This window comes from Camelina sativa, chromosome 7 (assembly GCF_030686135.1).
Source record: "Camelina sativa cultivar CO46 ecotype springtype chromosome 7, ASM3068613v1".
NCBI classification, from domain to species: Eukaryota; Viridiplantae; Streptophyta; class Magnoliopsida; order Brassicales; family Brassicaceae; genus Camelina; species Camelina sativa.
The window spans coordinates 2,975,758-2,996,071 of NC_141886.1; the positions used below are offsets into that span (position 1 = coordinate 2,975,758).

At 38.4% G+C, this 20,314-nt stretch overlaps 4 protein-coding genes across 11 annotated transcripts; all 4 read right to left on the reverse strand.

The window, feature by feature from the left end:
* Positions 1-110: 110 nt before the first annotated feature.
* Positions 111-8,218, reverse strand: LOC104700100 (uncharacterized). 8 transcript variants are annotated; one of them, XR_015561854.1, is made up of 11 exons: positions 7,961-8,218; positions 4,713-7,212; positions 4,488-4,625; positions 3,278-3,353; positions 2,572-2,643; positions 2,044-2,085; positions 1,844-1,933; positions 1,394-1,504; positions 1,202-1,291; positions 1,029-1,108; positions 111-935 (listed from the first exon to the last, which is right to left on the reverse strand). XR_015561854.1 is itself a non-coding variant. In XM_010415562.3 (10 exons), exons 2-10 carry the CDS (start codon positions 7,209-7,211, stop codon positions 344-346), a joined length of 3,714 nt encoding a protein of 1,237 aa, XP_010413864.2. In that variant the 5' UTR covers position 7,212; positions 7,961-8,215; the 3' UTR covers positions 111-343. The 8 variants fall into 8 exon arrangements, 4 of the variants coding, with proteins under 4 accessions (XP_010413864.2, XP_019082959.2, XP_010413862.2 ...); XR_015561856.1 differs by having other exon boundaries at positions 1,202-1,315; positions 7,961-8,215; XR_015561853.1 differs by having other exon boundaries at positions 2,572-2,673; positions 7,961-8,215.
* A 98-nt stretch (positions 8,219-8,316) lies between these two features.
* Positions 8,317-10,812, reverse strand: LOC104700102 (multiple organellar RNA editing factor 2, chloroplastic). The gene is made up of 4 exons (XM_010415564.3): positions 10,287-10,812; positions 10,048-10,145; positions 9,891-9,956; positions 8,317-8,793 (listed from the first exon to the last, which is right to left on the reverse strand). Exons 1-4 carry the CDS (start codon positions 10,643-10,645, stop codon positions 8,651-8,653), a joined length of 666 nt encoding a protein of 221 aa, XP_010413866.1. The 5' UTR covers positions 10,646-10,812; the 3' UTR covers positions 8,317-8,650.
* Positions 10,782-14,817, reverse strand: LOC104700103 (protein unc-13 homolog). Its single transcript, XM_010415566.3, has 6 exons — positions 13,945-14,817; positions 13,177-13,847; positions 12,887-13,100; positions 12,331-12,786; positions 12,069-12,255; positions 10,782-11,990 (listed from the first exon to the last, which is right to left on the reverse strand). The coding sequence occupies exons 1-6, from the start codon at positions 14,569-14,571 to the stop codon at positions 11,017-11,019; spliced, it is 3,129 nt and encodes a 1,042-aa protein (XP_010413868.2). The 5' UTR covers positions 14,572-14,817; the 3' UTR covers positions 10,782-11,016.
* A 903-nt stretch (positions 14,818-15,720) lies between these two features.
* LOC104700104 (heterogeneous nuclear ribonucleoprotein 1) lies at positions 15,721-17,693 on the reverse strand. Its single transcript, XM_010415567.3, has 2 exons — positions 17,197-17,693; positions 15,721-17,029 (listed from the first exon to the last, which is right to left on the reverse strand). Exons 1-2 carry the CDS (start codon positions 17,416-17,418, stop codon positions 16,037-16,039), a joined length of 1,215 nt encoding a protein of 404 aa, XP_010413869.2. The 5' UTR covers positions 17,419-17,693; the 3' UTR covers positions 15,721-16,036.
* Positions 17,694-20,314: the final 2,621 nt, after the last annotated feature.

Sequence of the window (20,314 nt, forward strand, 5' to 3'; positions counted from 1 at the left end):
GGTTACGTTCTCTGCTGTTACTGTATCAATAATTTTTTATTGGTCAACTTCAGTTCCGAAATTATACCGGTTCAAACAAAACCAAACCATAGCCACCAAAGCAGAAGTACTGTTTTAACTTTTGCTTTAGATTCACGAATGCACAAAAGTATCAACACAGGTGGTGAAAAAAAAAACAACCTGATCAATCCCAACGATTACAAAGAGATTTTAAGGGTTTTCGATTGTAGATCCTATATGTATCTCTGAACTCGGTTTAAACCGGTTATCTGGTCACGTTGGGAAGAATCAGACGTACTGTAAGTAATTTTCTTTTTCTGTTGGAGATGGATCAGGATTATAGTTACCCACTTGGGAACCTGATTTGGTAAAGCTCTTTAGAAACGTATTCCACTTTCACAGTCCGATTATTGTACAGCCTTCCGTGTAATGAATGGGCTGCATCACGTGTAGCTTCTGGTCTTCCGTACTCAATGAAGATACAACCCGGCTCAAACACGTCCTCTGGGTCTTGTTCTTGTTCTTCTTCTTCCTCTATCTTGTCACCAGCATCCCATCTTGTCTTCACGGTACGCGCTGATGCTACTTCTTGTGGATTCTCTGCCTCGTCCTGTGCACTTTCTCCAACAGTCTTTTCACAATGGTGTTGCTCAGTGGAGTTTTGATCTTCATTTGCTTCCGTGTTTGTCTCAGCAGCAGTATCTGAGCAAGGTTCACATAACTTGTCTTCACCTATCAAACTGTCTGGCCTGAAAACCTCTGCAAGATCTACATTGTCTGCTACATCATCCGCTCCCTCGTCTTTCTCGTGGATCACTGGCACATTCATTTCTTTAGAATCAGTTGATTCTAAGTTCAACAACGCGTTTGATTCAGAAGCAGTGATATCTTTGCTCTTGTGTTCCACGATGTTTATCGACTTAATAACCCCAAACCTGCATCACGACAAGACGCAGAGGCCTCTTTTCTTAATTGACTAGATTTTAAAGCTCAATGGACTCATGGAAATAATGATCTCAGAGCTTAACCTGGCACATTCTAACCGCACATCTTCCAAAATTTCTTTCACTTCTTGCTTGGAAAGCGATGTGAGATCTTCCGAGTCAACCTGTCCAACAAGTAAGAATGGAACGTTAGTATAGCCTCACGAAGTATATGTGGGAAAGATTCACAAGAAATAGTATACACCTATTATCCTTACCACATTTTTTAGCTTCAGAATATGCTTAGACTTGCCAAGAAGTGGTTTCGCATGATCAGGTATTCCATAGAATGGTGGATTCTCATTTACCTGCAACACATTATATACACACCACTCTCACAATTAACTAAAGCAATTTCCGTTACAAACAGAACATGAACTAACGAAAGCAAAGTTGGGTAACTGAATTACCGCTACGGATGATGAATCAGGAAATGCACAAACGGCTGTTATTACACTGCCACCTAACTTCATACCATTTAGGCCAGCACAAGCTTTGAGGGTAACAGATCCATCAGTGTACTGAGGTATAAAAAAACAAAAAGTTAGGGACGGTTAGTATGTGGATACTTGGAACAATAGTCACATTCACGGTTACTCTCTAGAATTTATGATAGGTGCGTATTAGCTTATATTAATAATCAACGTTGTTTAATTAATTTCCCAGCTAATATTCTTTATATATCCCCAAAAGAACATCTTCCCATTCTACCCAGAAAATGAACAATCATATGAAACAATCACAAGAGCTACATCATGATGGCAGACTAAGATGGGGGTATCTGCGTTGAAATTCAGAGAGTAAAGAGTGATCGTATAATATTTGCCACAGAGAGGGCCAAAATAAAAGCATCTTCTAACCTCTAGGAAAGCGCATCGTTGACTGAGATCATTGTTGCTCACGAACCGGTATGCTTTCAAGGGCCCAAAGACGCTGACAATCTCCACGAGCTGTAAATACGGTAATGAGGAATCAGACATTTTAGAAGTTGAAAAGATATAAATAAGACCAATAGCTTGAATGTGTCATAAATTTTTTAAAGAATTACTGCTCAGCATACCATATCAGATGAAATTGCTTTTGGAAATCCGCCAATAAAGATCTGCAACGAGTACATTAGTCTCAATATCAAAGCTTGACAGCAAAATTAGTATAGGAAGCAACTAGCATATCCAAAGACAGTGAAGCTTTAAATATTATCAACTATAAAGATGCCCTAGCTGCAGAGAGAATTACACTTCTACTAACAAATTAAAGGGGAAAGGATATAAAAGCTGTCAGCATGAAAAACATGCAGTAAAGTTCCACAATAGGGCCCGCATCATGAATGGAAAGGATCAAGTCAAATTTAGATATACGGATGTTTTGTCCTCTAGAGCAAGAGTTTTCAAATTACAGTGGTATCGAAACTATGGCACGGACTTCAAAACTTGATCTGAACTATAAATCAAGGGTCGCTGACCTATACAGTGACTTTAAAAAGGGAATCTCGTTAAGAGTTATTTAAAAGATGTTCTAAACTCATTTTCAATATAAACTTTTTTTTACCCACTGTCTTAAGAAGCAAATTTACGGCAATAATTTGTACCTTGTTTGATGAGTCCTCCACATTGTCACTTACTGCATTTGTGGCTGGCTCCTTTTTCTCCAGTTCACCGTTCTGCATGAAAATAGCAACCGTCTGAAAAACCTGCTTCATGGATGGTAACCATAACATAGCTCAGAAATCATAGAACAATGCACGGTACTGGTTTACAAGGCCAAATAGAAGGACAGAGTCCACAGCCTTGATAATCAGTCAATTTCATAGACTTTCCTACAACGACTCAGCCGATATCACAGCAGAACTGATCAAACATGAAGGACAAAGATGTAAACTATTTAAGAGGAGGTGGTAAGAGCTTAGGGCATTAATGTAATTCTTAGGACCACTAGCACAAAAGAATAGAGATAACAATCAGCACCAGGTAACTGATCCTGTGAGGAATGAAACACAGTTATAGCCAAACAGATAAAAGAAATAAAGAAAAACAGTATCCTAGGCAGGTCTTTAACTGCCAATGCAAGTTATGCGAGTATTACTACAACCACATTCAGTTCGGAGAAGATCAAAGATAAACAGATTGATATGGTACCATATGATACCAAAACATTTAGACAAAAGGAGCAAAGAACACAAGAACAGTAAACCATAACACACAGGAATCATATGGATGATCTGTACAATTCCTAAAAGCCCAAAAAGAGAAGGAAAATGGAAAGAAACTTGGAACACAACAAACTCGTCACTACACCTGGGAGTCTTCTTATTTAGCGGACAGCTTCATCACCCTCCTGAATGTGAATTATGACATACCCAACATAAACACCCTATTTAAGAGATTCCAACACACGACAGTCAGATAATGGATTGACATGTGGTTTGAAAACAAATTATTTCAAGTGCAGGAATCCATAAACTACAGTGATTCTTAGTGGCGCCTATTGTTGGTATGATAATGGCACGGCAAAAAAAAAAAAAAAAAAAAAGAGAAGCCTTCAAAACCAATTGCAATTAGAGAATAAGATTGAACCTCCATAAATGAAGAAATTTTGCAAATTCCAAATCACTTTGACTTCACAACTAAGCTAGAGAATCATGTGATGAAAACCTTAAGCAATTACAGAGGCAATTCATAAATTCTTTTGCTATAACCATGATAGAATTTATATCACGACGTCCAAATTTCTATTTTCAGAGGGCCATCCTCTGTAAAAATGGCCAAGGTTTAACCTTACTAGTTACTACGCAATCCAAACCATATGTTAACCACAAAATCTGCTTACAGTTGAAAGATCAACAGATATGGTTTATCAACTGTCTTGCAGTTATCAAACTCAAGTTGCAATACATAGTTTATAAACAAGTGGCAAGATGCTTCCATTGAGAGTGCCTTCAAAGATAGGACCATGATCATTTTTTGGGCCCAGCAGAGTAGATTTAAGCAGTGGCACAGTATCACATCTAAGACTGAATCATATATGACTCGATGATAAATAAAGAAATCTCTTAATTTCTCTGATTCTAGAAGACAGCATAGTCAATCAAGATGCTTCAGCAGAAATAGTTATCAGTAAACGGGAACTTGGATTTACAACACCATGCTTATGTGCTCTAAAATATTGGTCCAGATGTTTTGCTAAGTTCCTTATGTCAGTCTACTTTGAACATATCTGGGTCAAAAGAGGACTGATGCTCTCGATTAGTAATAATGTAACAAAAACTTGCACCCAAAAAACGGTCATACATCACAATAAATTCAAGCTTAAATCATTAAAAAGAAGTCAGACAGGTTTAAATAGCATGTGTCAAAGTGGAAATTAAACTTTAATCTTACACCAATGAAATATATGCAGATATCTAAGCTTGCAAAATAAACCAGATGACTATTATTAGAAGACAAAACATATGGGGTAAATGGCAAGAGTTCTAGAGAAAGAGAATGAAGAAATTGTAAATCTTACTGTTATCTCGACATAGTCTTTAGGGCGTCGAATTTTGAGGTTTGAACCCGCAAAGGAGCAACCATCAAGGGAAAGTGCAGCAGAGGCATCCTGTGGCGTAAGAAACTCCACTAGCGCCTGACTTTTTTCCTTGTTTATCTGCATTTAAAGGACATAAACACTTTCAGGAGATATAATCCACAAACATAACAAAGGTGATAAGAAGGTCATAAGACATAAACTTACAATACAGCTAATACATGGTTCACTTCCTTTTATGTGATTGGACCCTGAAGATAGCATATAGCTATTGAAGTATTCAATCAGAGACTTCTCAGAGGCCGAATCCGGCACATTTTCTGCGTAAAGTCTCCTCATACGTCGGGTGGATTCGGTCAGCTGAACAGAATCAAAAGAAGTGGTCTGCCTTGGCGGTGGCATCCTAAAAGGCGCCTCCATAAGTGGCTTCAAAAGCGCCAAGGAAGCCTCACTGATGACAGGATATCCTGTCTTAGTTGCTGCTTGGAGACCAGTAAAAACTGAGCCCGAATATGTGCCAGCAGTTACAGTAGGTGTAAGATCCCATTTAGCACTTTTATTCTCAGAAGAAAGATTAGGTGGAGAATCAGCCTTGGTAGATGCTTCCTCCCTTCTTTTCCGTGGTGAATATCCACCAAGTTCACTTTTGGAAGCATTATACCTTCTAGACTTGTTATTTACAGTGCTTGCCACTTTATTTTCATTATCATTACAATGATGTTTTCCCGATCTATCTTTAACAGCATTTTCTGATCGCCCCTCATGGTTTCTCTTATGACGCGATGTAGCCTTTTCAGCCCTTGGTAAAGGGGATGACCTTTTCTGTTTGTCCTGTCCATGATCTCGACTTCTTGATCTTCTCCGTTTCTCTCTCATGTCGTGTTGATGCGATTTGGGTTGTTCCCTTCTCTCCCATCGCTCTGAAACTTCAACGCCGTGCACTTTTGCTGGATCATGCCTCTTTGACATATCCATCTCCCTATTCTTCTTATGATCTCCATTTTGATTCTTTCTATTGTCTCCATTGTCAGGTTTTATACTAATTTCATCTCGAGAAAGGTCTGCCACCACTAGACTTCGAAGACGCTTCTTACTACCAAGCTCTTCTGTATCTGTCATTGTTTTAATTTCAGTTGCAGGGATTTCTCCTTCACGTTTTCTGTTTGCAGCTAGGTCTTCCTTTTTCATCTTTTTATCTCGTCTCTCCTCCCTACAACTAGAATTAGTTTCTTCTTTCTTTCCTCGTCTATCCTTAGTATCTTCTTCTATTAATTTTGTTTCAGGTCTAGACCTCTCTCCTTCTGCCTTCCTTTTTCTATTTGAAGCAGGCTCGTCCTTTTTTGGTTTTTCTGGTTTTTCTTCTCTAGAACTAGAAACAGCCTCTTCCTTCTTTCTTGAACTTTCCTTAACACGCTCTTCATGCCTCAATTTCTCGGATCTATCATACCCTTTTTCAGACTCATGATAGTCAGAAACCATCTCAACAAGGTCATTACCCAGTAACTTTTCTTCTCTTGAACTAGAAATAGCGTCTTTTTTCTTTCTTGAACTGTCCTTAACACGTTCTTCATGCCTCACTTTCTTTGACCTGTCATGCCCCTTTTCAGACGCATGATGGTCAGAAAACTTCTCAACAAGATCGTTACCTAGTAATTGAGTTGCTCTAACAGGGTCCTCTTTCATTGGTTTATTTACCCTTTCTTCCCTAGAACTAGAAGTGGCGTCTTCTTTCTTTCTCGAGTTGTCCTTAACACGTTCGTCACGCCTTCCTTTTTTCGATCTATCATACCCTCTTTCAGAGACATGATCCTCTTTCATTGATTTTTCTCTCCTCGAACTAGAGGTGGCGTCTTCTTTATTTCTTGAACTGTCCTTAACACGTTCTTCACGCCTCACTTTCTTGGATATATCATGCCCTCTTTCAGACGCATGGTAGTCAGAAACCTTCTCAACAATATCATTACCCAGTAACTGAGCTGCTCCCACATGATCCTCTTCAATTGGTTTTTCTTCCCTAGAACTAGTACTCGTGTCCTGTTTCTTTCTTGAGCTGTCCTTAACATGTTCTTCAAGCCTCACTTTCGTGGATCTATCATGCCCTTTTTCAGACGAATGATAGTCAGAAACCTTCTCAACAAGATAGTTATGCAGTAACTGAGCTTCTTCAATAGGATTATCTTTCATTGGTATATCTAGGCTTTCTTCTTTAGGACTAGAACTAGCCTCTTCTCTCTTTCTTAAGCTGTCCATAACAAGCTCTTCATGCCTCAGTTTCTCGGAGCTATCATACCCTTTTTTAGACTCATGACGGTCAGGAACCTTCTCAACAAGATCTTTACTGGGTAACTGAGCTGCTCCCACAGGGTCCTCTATCATCGTTTTTTCTAGTTTTTCTTCTCTAGTACTAGAAATGGCGTCTTCGTTCTTTCTTGAACTATCCTTAACACGCTCTTCACACCTCAAATTCTTGGATCTAACATGCCTTATCTCAGAGTCATGATTTTCAGAAGCCTTATCAACAAGATCGTTATCGAGTAACTGAGCTGCTTCTACAGTTTCCTCCTTCACATTTTCCAAGGAATCTTTCCTCTTTCTCCTAAGCCTAATCTCCTCAACGCTTGTAGGTCTTGTTCGAGCAGCAGATCCTTCATTTACCAGCTTTTCATGTCCATTAGGATTTTCCTGTTGCTTATCAACTTCGTCCATCCTGCTTGCTCATCAACAAGAAACGGCAGATTATATTATTCCTTTAAATAATGAGTCGAGAGCACAATCATCACCAGACAAAAAATATAAACTATTAGACTCAGAACATAAAACAAGTATAAGGAAATGCACAGCTGAATTCATGATTGGCATTCACAATTCCCTCGCATCTTGCAACATAGATATCATCAAAATGACTAAATACAAAGAGCGAAAATCACAGAAACAGCAACCTACCAATGTGCTAACACAATACTATTTTAGAATTGTCAATCATTTCATAGATCTTCAATCACATTTAACAAGTTCCAAACCACCAAATTAGCAAGTTTACTAAGTGATTGAACATGAAACTATGGTTGCGACTCAAAAAAACCAACACCATTTCCTTAACAGGTTGGCTAGAAACTTCAAGGTGAACGAACAAATTAGAACTATGATTCAATTGAATCTAATCGCATAAAATAGTAATCCACGACCTAAAGAATAAGACGGCGCGAAGTAGAGAAAAATCACCACAACCCAGTTTGACGCCAACTAACTAACCACAGAGGCATTCAATTACTAGCAAGTTCAGCAATCATAAGCTCACACAAACCCTAAAGATTCATCGAAATGAAGAAGCAATCGTGATTCTTTCGCGACTAATTGCAGCTATATACATCCAAAGAGAAGGCATGACAAGCTTGACATGAGAGACGAAATAACAAGAACAGCAAAAAAAAAAAGGGGGAGGAGAAGCGTCGCACCTCCGACAAATGAAATTGCCTCGCCGACGGCGAAAACTAGCGCCTCCGGTAGAGAGATTCGTCAACTTTCTTTCGGGGGCGAGAGATTAAAAAAAAAACACACACAGAAGATTTTTTTAGTCCGCTGGATTTTAAAATCAACTTTTTTACTTTTCAATTTTTCCCCTTATTTATTGGAGAAATCATCAGATCGCCCATTTATATTTTATATTGTTTGTTTTAACCTTCAGTCATGAAAATTAATTTCCTTAGAATGACAAAAAGAGTCCATAATCGGTTTATACTTTATAGGCCGCTTACTGATTGATAATGGAAATAAATTCACTATTTGCGACACTAATAATGGGTACGACGAATTCAAGAACAAAAACATTATTCTTTATACATAGAAAGAAAACTAAATTTTGATACCTAAGTACACCATGTCTTTTCCTAACACAGTGAAACCTCAATTTACATTATTATATAAAAAATGTTACACAGAGAATCAAAACTTAGCATTTCAACAATATCCAAAGTAGGTCCATTAAACTGCAAAGGACTGGAATACGGAGCCCTCTCATGGCAGTAGAGACATCATCATCAACACCACCATTGTCATCATCATCACCACCACCACCATTATCATCATCATCATACTGGTTTTTCTTTGATACGATATGGTGTATGTATACCTTCTTCAGTTACAGTTCATCTTGTGTTCTCTCTGCGGCGGGAGTATCGAGTTCGGTCATTGTATCTCGGTCTATCTTGGGCTCTCTGTGGCTGTGGCTCAACCCGCCTCTGCCTCTCTGGTGATCGTTGGACTATCTCTCCATTAACAAACAACTCAGCTGCAAGTCAACAACACAATATACAAATCAGAATTCAAGAGCACTGTGAATGTCCTTCAGCATTTCTTAAGATTTAATTCGAGAAATGTAAAGCTGATGTATCTCTCATGATTGAATCTATGCTTGCACCATATCAAGAGACAAGAGCACAGCACAAGAAAGAGAGAATCTGGATGTGAGTCCATTAGCATTCAAAACTAGAAATGGATGTGAGTCCACTAGCTTTGCCAAGATGGACTTCTGATCCATGATTATACAAATTATTCTATACTTAAGATGTCCAACAATCTCCATAACGAATTATTACGGTTACATCAATGCTTTATCTCAACCAAGGTAATCATGTTGCTATCCTAAATCCACACAGATAGACCAAGAGAAAAGTCTGATATATAATACTATTAGCATTCAAAGATAATCACTGCCAAAAAGATTTATTAATTTTACCAAGATGGACTATGAGCTAGTTTTTCCATGTTTAGGGGGAGTGACACACTGACACTTAGTGGCTACATATCTATCATCTCTCGACTGGTCTGCACTTAGACATGTCATTAATTCAGTGCGCACACCAGGACAATATATTCACCAGGTACACCAAAATGGACTAACTGAAGCAAGAAACACTGAAGGATTCAAATTATGTTTCATCTACACCGGCCTGCAGGTAGATATTATATTAACTATCTGCGAAAGTAGGCTAAGATAAAAATATTTGATGTCAGTCCATTAGCATTCAAAACTAATCATAGTCCAAAGACTCATTAGCTTTGCCAAGATGGACTTATAATCAATAACATTTGTCTATGTTCCAATTTCCAAGAGAAAAGCACTCAAGAGTTACATGCAATATATGTTTTCGTTTAAACCAGCCTGCAGTTAGATATGTGAATTATCTATCTGCTCAAATAGGCTAAAGAGAAAATAGATGATATAAGTCCATTAGCATTCAAAGCTAATCATAGTCCAAAAGACTCATTAGCTTTGCCAAGATGGACTAATCATATCTTTTATATCATGTTTCAAGAGAGACACGCACTGAGACTCAACAATGTCAATCAAAGATATCCATTTTAGAAAATAAGCAAGAAAATTACCTCCATAATCCTTGTTTTCAGGATCCACATAGGAATCAGGAAGCACAAACAGAACACCGGGTAAACCTGTCGTAAGCAAATCAATACTTTAGACCACTCTCTTCAGTATCTGTAAACACTAGCTAACATAAGACACAAGTGTAAGTACGTAAAATACCTTCAAGCTTAGTAGATGTCTCTTCATCAATCTCACAGCCAAACCCTAAATATCTCTCACACGAAACATTGTAAATCCTCTTCGTCGCCTCTTCCTCACTACCAAAACAAAAACACAGAGTAAATACACAGAGCAAACTATCCTATAACTCCTAAAGCAATCAGAACATTATGCCCTAGATTTTGTTCAATTTCACAAGCAACCAAGACAAAGAACATATGTAATCAGTGAAATTTTACCTTCCAACGACTTTAGCTAAGGTTTGAATGTAACAATCAATCATCTGCTGCTTCGTCGCACCTTCGCCGCCAGGTTTATCCATAACAATAAGCCAGTGCTCGTAATCACATCCCGGAAACAAAGGAGCCATCTCCGTCGGAGGTCGATCGCTAAAGTTAGAGCCAGAGTTAAGCGGCGAGTAAGCAGAGCCTGACCGGTTAGCTCCGCATCGGATTGAGAAGAACCGGGTCGAGCAACCTAACCGAGATCCACCGCAGCGAACAGAGGAAGGAATCCGAGGAGGAGCTAATACTGTTGTTGTATTAGAGAGGAGGAGAGCGCACGTGAGGTGGCTCGTGCCAGACAAAGGCAAGGCCATTGTAGGGCGACTGAGGAAGGTAGCAAGACGAAGCTACTGGAGAGAGGTTTAGAGTAAAGTGGATAGGGTTTTGGTTTTCGACCTGACGGTTTTTATGTATATATTGAGAAAGACAAATATTATATGGGCTTCACACTATTGGGCTCAAGGCCCATAAACAAGACTTTCTATTTATGAACACATCTCTCTAATAATAAAAGAATCAACAAATAATTTCCTCGTAAACAACAAACACAGAAATATTTAAAATTACTAATCAGCTCCAAAACTTGAAAATTACACTTTTAAGCCATTTACACAACGAATCAAGTTCACGTCTCTCACCCACACAAGCGTTTTTTTTTTTTCTTTTGTCTTCATCACTTTCCGATTCACCTCCGTTTAGCCAATTGAAACGATTTTTTCAAGAACTGATTAGCGACACGATCGTTTCTATGACAAAGAACCCTCAAGATCGTGTTAGGATCAGACCTGTTCCATCTTCCAGTAGTTGGAGGCATTGGCAGCTTCTGTCCAGATCCAACCATCCCCATCCCACTTGTCTCGCAAGTCACGATGCTAAAATCTTCCATAAGTTGTTCTGTTGGTTGACTCATTAGCTGAATCACTCCTTCCACTGTCTCTGCCTCTCTGTCCACCACTTCCTCAGGTATCAACCCTTCGCCACAAGTGCAAAACACCCTTTTCAAGTTCTCGAAGTCTTCTTCGATGAGACTGTGATCCGATCTATAGAACACCCGGGAGTATCCACCGGCGAGAAGGACCATCAAGAACGCTTCGAATGATGATTTCATAACCTCCCTCATCGCTAGTGATTGAGCTCGATCCGCGAGAATCGCTGACATCAGTGTTAAGTTCTGTTTCATGATCCGTAACGCCGGTCTGATCCTCGCGTTCGCGACTTCCCCTACGTAAAGACTCTCGTAGAAAACAGAGTTCGAATCGAGGAATATCAAACGGTAAGCCGCGACTTCTGAAACGTGTTGGCAAGCTGATTCGATTCCAGCGTATGTGAAGTCGAAGTAGGAAGATGAGTTGTTGTTTCGATGGCGGTAGCGTTTTCTAGTTGCGGGAAGTACCCTCGGGTTTAAAGAGAGTGTTTTGTTTAAGGAGTGGATATGAGAGCTTAGGAAATGTAACGTGTTGAGACGAATGTATAGACGTTGTGTCCCACGGCTTGTGGACGGGCGTGGATGGTGGCCGTCCGAAATCACAGATGCCGTGTGGTTGAAATCTTCGTTGGGGGTAGTACACGGTGTAGCTCTCTTCCATAGTTTAACGAATCTTGAATCTCGGTTACATCTTGTAAGAGGAGGTAATGTAGGAATGTAACTCTGTCTTGATCCTGAAAAATTCAAGAATTAGTTATAACAAATTCGATTCTTGCAAATAGATGGATTTTGAATTTTTTTTGCTTGCGTACCGCAAGATGCAACAAATGTGGTGTATTCCTGAAAGAGTTGTTCCAATCCTTCAGCGATATCATGAACTAGATCTTCTGTAATCCCGATAGGTATTTCGAAGAACTCATCGATGGTATCCTTCGCTAGCTTCATCAGCTCTCCCGCGGACTGTGCGTAAGGTTCTGATTTGGATTTCGGGTTCCACGTCTACAAAGAAAGTAAGCAAACATAAGATAAAAGTAATGTTTCTTGGAATGCAAGTAAAAAAATATCTAAACTTACTTCAGTTTCCTTTGCTCTAAATAAACACTCTTGAACTCTCTTGAGCTTCTCTTCTATCCATTGTCTCAAAAGGCGCAGTATAATTGAATCAACTTCATAGGGAACCATCTCTCGTACAAGTCCTTTTCCACCGTCATCGCATTCTTCTGTATCTTCAGCCACCATCTGCACCAAGACCTTCTCAAGCTTCCCTGCCGTTTGCAAAACCTCAACAGTATCTCTCGAGATAAACGATCTTCCAGCTAAATATTGCATCAAGATTGAGCCATAACACTGGTGAAGTGACACTGAGGCAACACCAGCAGCAACCGAGTGCCATCTCTTGAGTATCGGGCTGAAACATTCGCGTTCCCTTAACGCTAGCTCCTCTGTTTCCTTAGCTAGCTGCAACAATGTTCCAGCCGCTTCTTCTCCTTCATCTGTAGCTGCGATCTTAGCTTGCGTGTTTTCTATCACCTGTAAAAAAGTTATTTAGAACGCTCAAAACAGAGATGAAATAAAAACATAACTATAGATTTTGACCCAAAAAAAAAAACTATAGATTTTGTTTTTTTACCTTAGAAAATGCGTTTTTAATGGAAGATCTTATGTAATAATCGACGCGATCTCCTGAATGATCCACTAATTTCACATCACCTTTCTCTTGTCCTTTCCCTTGAGAAATCGTCACATCTTCTCCCAAGATCCTCGACGATGATAATGCCAATGGCAGAAGATTTTCTATCAATCCCACGTTACCTCTTTGGAAATAATCATGGTAGCTCAATAACCTAAAGAACAACAATCACATTCAAATTCAAATATTTTGTAATTATGTGTTTTTGGCTTAGCAAGAATGTTCAATACCTTTTCTCGGTCCATCCTTGCATAGAGGCCAGTGTCGAGTTTAATAGTTTCACATAGAGGGCTTCGCGATCAGGCTTCTTAGCGTCATTGGCAACTTCAGCCAACATAGCATGAGAAGCGCCGAGCAAGTCTGGTTCCATTTGTGACGTTACAACGTACTGATGAAACAAAACCCATGTGAAACACAGATTATGTATTGGTCGTGTGATCCCTAGTGTTGACCAAGTCTTCTTCATTAGCTCAAGAAGCTCATCGATCTCATCGAGTACTAACGTCTCGTCTCTGACATCAAATATTGACTGCAACAGAGCAACATAAAGATGAATGTTGAGAGGGTAGCCGTCAGCCCAGTGACAAACATCAGTTGGATTTCCATTAGTGCCACGCCAAGATAAAGACACGACGACGTTGGTGAGTGTTCTCATTGTGTCTGAGGCTTTGCTTGTGTCAATGGTTTTTGTCTCGCTTTGTCTGATAATTTCTCTTAGACGCATTGCAAAGTTGTTGGTTTTGTCCAGAGGAATTGATGGATGAAGAAGAAGACCAGCTTCAAGGACTTTAAGTTGCCGTCGTTGCCAGAGTTGGTACTCGTGTACATCACCAAACTCTGACGTTTTCAAGTGTCGGAGAAGCTCTAACGGTAAGATTATCGTCTCTGCTCGTCTACCCGTCTACAGATTATTAAAAAACACACAACTTTTAATGTATTGTGTCATGGCATTTCATCAACGTTTACATTAACTTGTAGAAGAAGTAAGGTTAACTTACTTGGCCAACAAGCGTTCTCAACAGGGTTTTTCGAAGCCGACTGTCACTTTGTTCTGTCACCTTCATTTGCTGCCTCATGATCTCCGCCGAGGTCAAGGGTCTTCTAGGTCGAGAAGGCGGGACCGTCAAGAACCCGGCTCCAGGACTAATATGTCCCGAACTACTGTTCATTCCGCCACCGGGGGATAGAGAAGTTCCAGCTCCACCAGCGGCACCTATGGTGGACATTCGCCTAGACGGAGAACGTTTAAGCATCTTCAAGCCTAAAGCCCGTTTCACCCGGCTTGTCGGGGTCGTGACCACCTCTTTCCTCCCTGAAGACCCAAAACCAAACCCAGAGCCAGCACCAGATGAGCCACCGGATCCTATTCCTCCTCCTCCATCTCCATGATTGTCGTTGCTATTGTGGTTAGAGTAAAACGTGAGAGCAGTCCTACCTCCAAACCCCGGTGAGGAACGGCAAGCCGTGAAGAAGATCTCATAAGCCGTCTCACGAATATCATCTCGATCAAGCCCTTCAAGCTTCCCAAATGGCCAAAGAAGGTCGGTATTAGGACAAAGCACAACGGAACCTCCCATGTTAGAGGTGGTTACCGAGAAGGACTCTCGCCGGTGATGATGAGTCATGGCGGAGGAGGGGAGAGGGTGTGGTAGGGAAAACTTTATGGGATTTTTATGAAATTAGATTACTCAATATGAGAGGAAAGAGGAAAGGAAAAGACATTTCTTGTGTTATTATAAGGCAGACGTAAAATTAAAAATAAAACAAAAGAAACAAGAGAAACTGAGGAGGTGGAGGAGGAAGGCGACAAGTTGGAAAAAGGTAATCTACAGCAAATTTTTCTGTATTGAGAAATCAGAGAGGATGCGAGTAAAATTAGGATAACTCACCAAAACAAAATATACTAGAATTAGCAAATTTCCTGTTTTTAGTAAAGTTTTGTCCATCCAAATCTCCTCTGTAAAATCATTTATTTGTACCACTAGATCGTTGCCAGCTCAATTCTTACCATTTTTGTTAATATTTCTTTATAGATTAGATGCTACTAAATCTTCTTTATTTATTTTTTTCCCTATACCACCACTACGTTTAATTCTTGTAAATAATAACGAAAAAGACAACTTTTTCACTGGTGATTTCCTCTATCGATCTTGAATGAATTTAGTGAGATCATGAAACGAAACAAAAAAAAAAAGTGTACAATTAGACCAGCGATATTTTCAAAATTTACTAAACCATATTGCAAGTCATGTCCAAACTATCTCTTACCAAACAGCAGGACTTGTAAAATTGTAATGAATCAGAGTAGATAATAATTCTTATGAACAAGGGGTGGGAGAGAATGGGATTCGCAGACAGGCTAAAGAAGAAGTAAGTGGCTTGGATATGAAACATCGCTGGTCACCCTAGGATCTCTTTCTAGTTAAATCGTTTTCAGTTTAAAGGAAGAAGAAAAAAGATGCTAAAGAGACAAACATTGATCCCTACTTCTCATGGAACTTTCCACAAGTTTGAACAGCGACCAAACAGACCAGTTTAGTCAGGTCTTGTCGGTCAAAAAACTATAAAGGATCTAGGGACTGTTAAGTTTCCTTTACTGGCCAACACGACCTTCTTGTAACAACGCAAACGCAGACATCGAAGTGGTCAATTACAGTCTTGTTCTACCAAACACCTTTCTTAGATCCCATTGTGAACACCAAGCAAAAAAATTTAACCTAAACAGAGGAGAGATGCAAAAGCAAGAATATGGAATGGAATATTAAAAAAATGAATGAACCAAAGGAAGGTGAATAATGGTAGTCTGGAGGATGTATTGTCAACAAACACTAGAGAGGATAGAGAAAGAAAACCATTTCAAAGCCGACAAATATAAATAAGCACGCAAACTTGAAAACTACAACTTCATAGGAAATACTAGCAGTATCCGGAATTGCCTGAAAACAACTTATTGAAAAACTAACAAAAGAGATAGTCCAGCGTAGGTCGACCTCCTGATCAAACCGGCCCCAAATGTGACATCATTAAGGCGGAAAGAGGAGGTTTCAAGGTCAGCGATAAAACCACATTGTAGTAGTCTTTCTTCTTCAATCACTGTTGTTGAGCTTGCCTACCGTTTCCATAACCTCCACCATACCCAGCTTGCCCGTTGATCCCTTGGTGATTCCCATAACCTCCAGAGACATCTGAAGCATCCGCATAGCCTCCAGCCCCAAGGCTGTTAGGCATATTTCCAGATCGCCCACCTACTGCACCATAGGCAGATGGAGTCCCATATGAGGAATCATTTCCACCGTAGCCATAACCTTGACTGCCATAACCAGCAGATGCACCAGCTTGACCCATAACTGCTGAACCGGGACCAGAACCACCCCAGGGAGCTGCATTCCCATAACCCACATTACCATAACCCGATGGTGCTTGAGCGCCCCATGAACTTCTTGGACCACTTCCAAACCCAGCTCCAGGGACACTCCCATAAGGCGCAGCAGCTGGATTACCATACCCACCAAAACCTCCGTAACCCACACCATTGCTTCCATAACCATAACCAGTACCATACCCAGAAGCACCGTAAGGAGGATAACCACCTGCAGTGTTTTGAGGCTGCATAAATCTATTGGAATCCACACGACCCTCATATCCACTTCCAGCAGAACCACCATAGCCCGGAAACCCTCCAACTCCGGCACTGCCACGACCACCACCACCACCACCGGTGGCGACTCCAGGGTTAGCATCTTTAGGAAGAGCACGTTTAACTTCTACTTGTTTACCATTCAAATCGTGGAAAGTCTTATGCAAAACAAGGTCAACAGAATCTTCAGAATCAAAAGAAACAAAGCCAAAACCTCTAGGACGTTGCGTAGTCTGATCAATCATAATGACTGCATCAGTCACAGGACCGTAAGTTTCAAAGTAAGCCCGAAATTCATCTGATGTTAATGCAGGAGGCAAACCTCCCACGAATATCTTCTTAGTACGAACGTTAGCTCCGCTATCAAAATTCCTAGAAGCATTAAAATTCCCTGATCTCCCAGCAGGACTCTGCTCTTCTCTAGACATTGCTCTCTTTACATCAACCTAATATACTTGAAAAAATCCATCAAACATGAAAAGAAAAAGAAAAAAAAAACCTCAAGATTCCAAAGGATCAGTTTTTACAGCCGAATTAATCAGGACAAGACTGGGATTTACTAAAAGATTCAAAATTAGAGAAACCCATTTGAGAAAAAAATCAAAACGCTTACATCTCTATTATCGATATGGTGCTTGTCCTGAAGAACCCTATCAATAACAGCAGGATCCGAGAATGCGACGAAGCCGAATCCTCGAGGACGACCAGTAACTTTCTCACGCATGACAGTGACCTGCAAAACCTCACCGAAATTGCTGAAGTACTCTCTCAGAAGATTCTCGTCGGTATCCCATGAAATCCCGCCGATGAAGAGCTTTCCCTGATCTGATTCCATTGTTTAGGCTTTAAACCCGCCGTTAAAAAACCCTAGATTCAACACCGACAAATCTCCCCGGTGAAGAAAGAGGAACGAAAGAAGCTGTAAAAATTTCAGTGTCCCGATAAAATTAGGGTTTCGGGTTTGTGAAATTGGGTGAGAGAGAGAGAGAAGAGACGAGAAAGGATTAAAAAAAAAAAAAAAAAAAAAAACAGACTTTGGAATAATAATAACATAAATAATAATAATAAAAAAGAGTAGAGACTTTTCAATATTAGTAACTTTCGTTTATTACATTTTTTTTTCTTTTCTTGTCATAATGTACGATTTTAAAATTGTAAATTTTTTATTATTATCGTTAATATAGAAAAAATAGTTTTCAAGTTTAAAGGAGATAAATAATTAAGCAAGAATATTGGACAGTGTACGGTTATTTGGTGGTCAATATCGGACGGTCAGTATCTCATGCTGTATATATATATATATAAGGTTCAAACTTTAAGATAAATAGTACTCCTCTGTTCATAAAAGAATGAAAGTTTAATCGGAGTAGTTTTTTCACTGGTGAGCTCAATTAGAATAATTTTTACAATTTACAGTAAAAAAATAATGATTATTAGTTTTAAGTACATTATTTTATATCATCAAAATGTTATTATTTAATCACGGACCAACAACTATTTTAATATTCAAATATTTTTAATAATTATATTTTGAAGTTTACAAATTATTAACATTAACTAGTTAATTAAAAATGAATAGAAAATCAATTTTTGTAGAAAAAAAACTCAAAAACATTTTGTATGGACATATATTATTACACCGGTTGTACAAATGATTTTACTAAAAATGTAAATATGTTCAATATATATATATGGAAGAAGGATAAGTGACCTTATTATTTAAGAAGAAAAAATGTTACATCATTATGTAGCTAATGATTTGGTGATAAATTATTAGAATTCTTGTATCCAATCATTGTCGTTATAGTTGTATAAAAATAATAAAATTTCATTTACTAAAAAAAATTGTATATCAAGACTCAAATTATGGTCATCAAAGCAATTTTCAACATGCTTATATTTAATTTTTGAAATTTCTCAAACGCCTAAAAAATAGATGAAGTTTCTAACGGTCTCAGTACTACATATTGATTTTACACACAAAAGAAAATGACATTTAATATGTTAAAAATATATACATATATCATAGATTAACCATGTAAAATCATAAAATCAATGAAAATTAAAGTCGGGTGAAGCCTAGGAGTCGAGTATTAGCGTGTGTGGTGTTAATTAAAAAACAATATATATACCCAATTGAAGGGTATAATGTATCAATCAATTGATCATAATATTATTTTTTATGTATTAGTACTCCAATTTTGGACTTTGTTAACATTATTTTCAAATGTTATATTTTCTTCCCCTTATCTATTTCCTAAGTTTTTGTCTCCGATACCAGTTTTTCAGTCATCCCTAAATCAATGAACATAAAAAGATTACTACCTTCATAAAGAAAAGACGCACTAATGATGCATTTTTAACAAAGAGTAACTTACCTTGAAGATTTTCAGCCTTATCAAGATTTTCATGTGATTTATTACGAACAGATTACACATTAAATTGTTCCTTGTCATGTAGAGTGAAAAATATCAGAACATAATACAGACTTTTTAATTCTAAGTTAATGTGATTTTAATTCTAACACTTTCGCGAAGATCAAGCCAATTTTTTGTGTTGCGGTAATCTGTCCATTCCTTGACTTTTTCAACTATTTTTTCATGCTTATCGCATCATGTGTGATCTTCGATATTCGTTGCTCAAGATGCTCCACGTCGTCCCATGTGGCAGATTGTGAACCTGGCACCAAGTGGGTATTCTTATATGTTTCTTCTAGCTCGGCCCTTTTCGCCAGAACAAGTTCATTAGTGTTTAGCTTCAGTAATTCTAATCGGAAAACTTCTTTCTCAACCTGTATATACTATATAGCAACATAAATGATGTTATGGTTTATAATAGATATAGATATCAAAATTTTACCCCTTAAGTTATAAAGCTTGATCAGTGTAACAACCAAAAAAGTTCTCCACAACTTACCTCTTTAAGGCTGGTTTGAGAGAGAGTACAAACTTAAGTTATATCATGTTGTGGTGCAGCTAGCTTGGAGATAATACTTTGATACCCTTGTTGATCTTCTCTGGGTGTTTTCAACAAAACACACAGCTCAGACATGGTTCTTCCCAACTCTTTTAACTTTTATCAAACTCAATAGGAGGGAATATGAGAAACAACGGCAAATCAAATTCAACATAACTCATCAAAGTAAAATTTTTTTTGTCAACAACTCATCAAAGTAATTAATCAATAGCAATTTTTTTTTTAAAAAAAAAATAGGCTTGAATAAAGAATCTATTAAACATAATACTATTTTTGTATGAATTAGTACTTCAATTTTGGACTTTGTTAATAAAAAAAATTGGACTTTGTTTACAAGATTTTTAGATGTGGTATTTGTAAACATGTTTTAGTGTTAATTTAGGGTATTTCTTGATTTTTATTTACGTGTATTTTTTATTTTGTAAAGATTGAGATTTTGGAACAATTATTTGGGAACAAATTTTTATTTTATTTTTTTTACCTCGGGAACAAATATAATATATAATTGTAGAGAATAAGAAGGAATATAATTCAGAGATATGGAAAGGAGTGAGATTCCTAATTGGCACTGGAACGAATGTAAACATATGGCTGGATCCTTGGCTTCCAACCCATCCGCCAAGAGCTGCGAGACGTCTAGAAGGGGTGGATACTAATCTGATAACGGTTAATGAATTGATGATAGATGGTCAGGGTAGATGGAACCAAACTACATTGAGAGATCTGATAGAAGAAGAAGATGTTCAAATTATTAA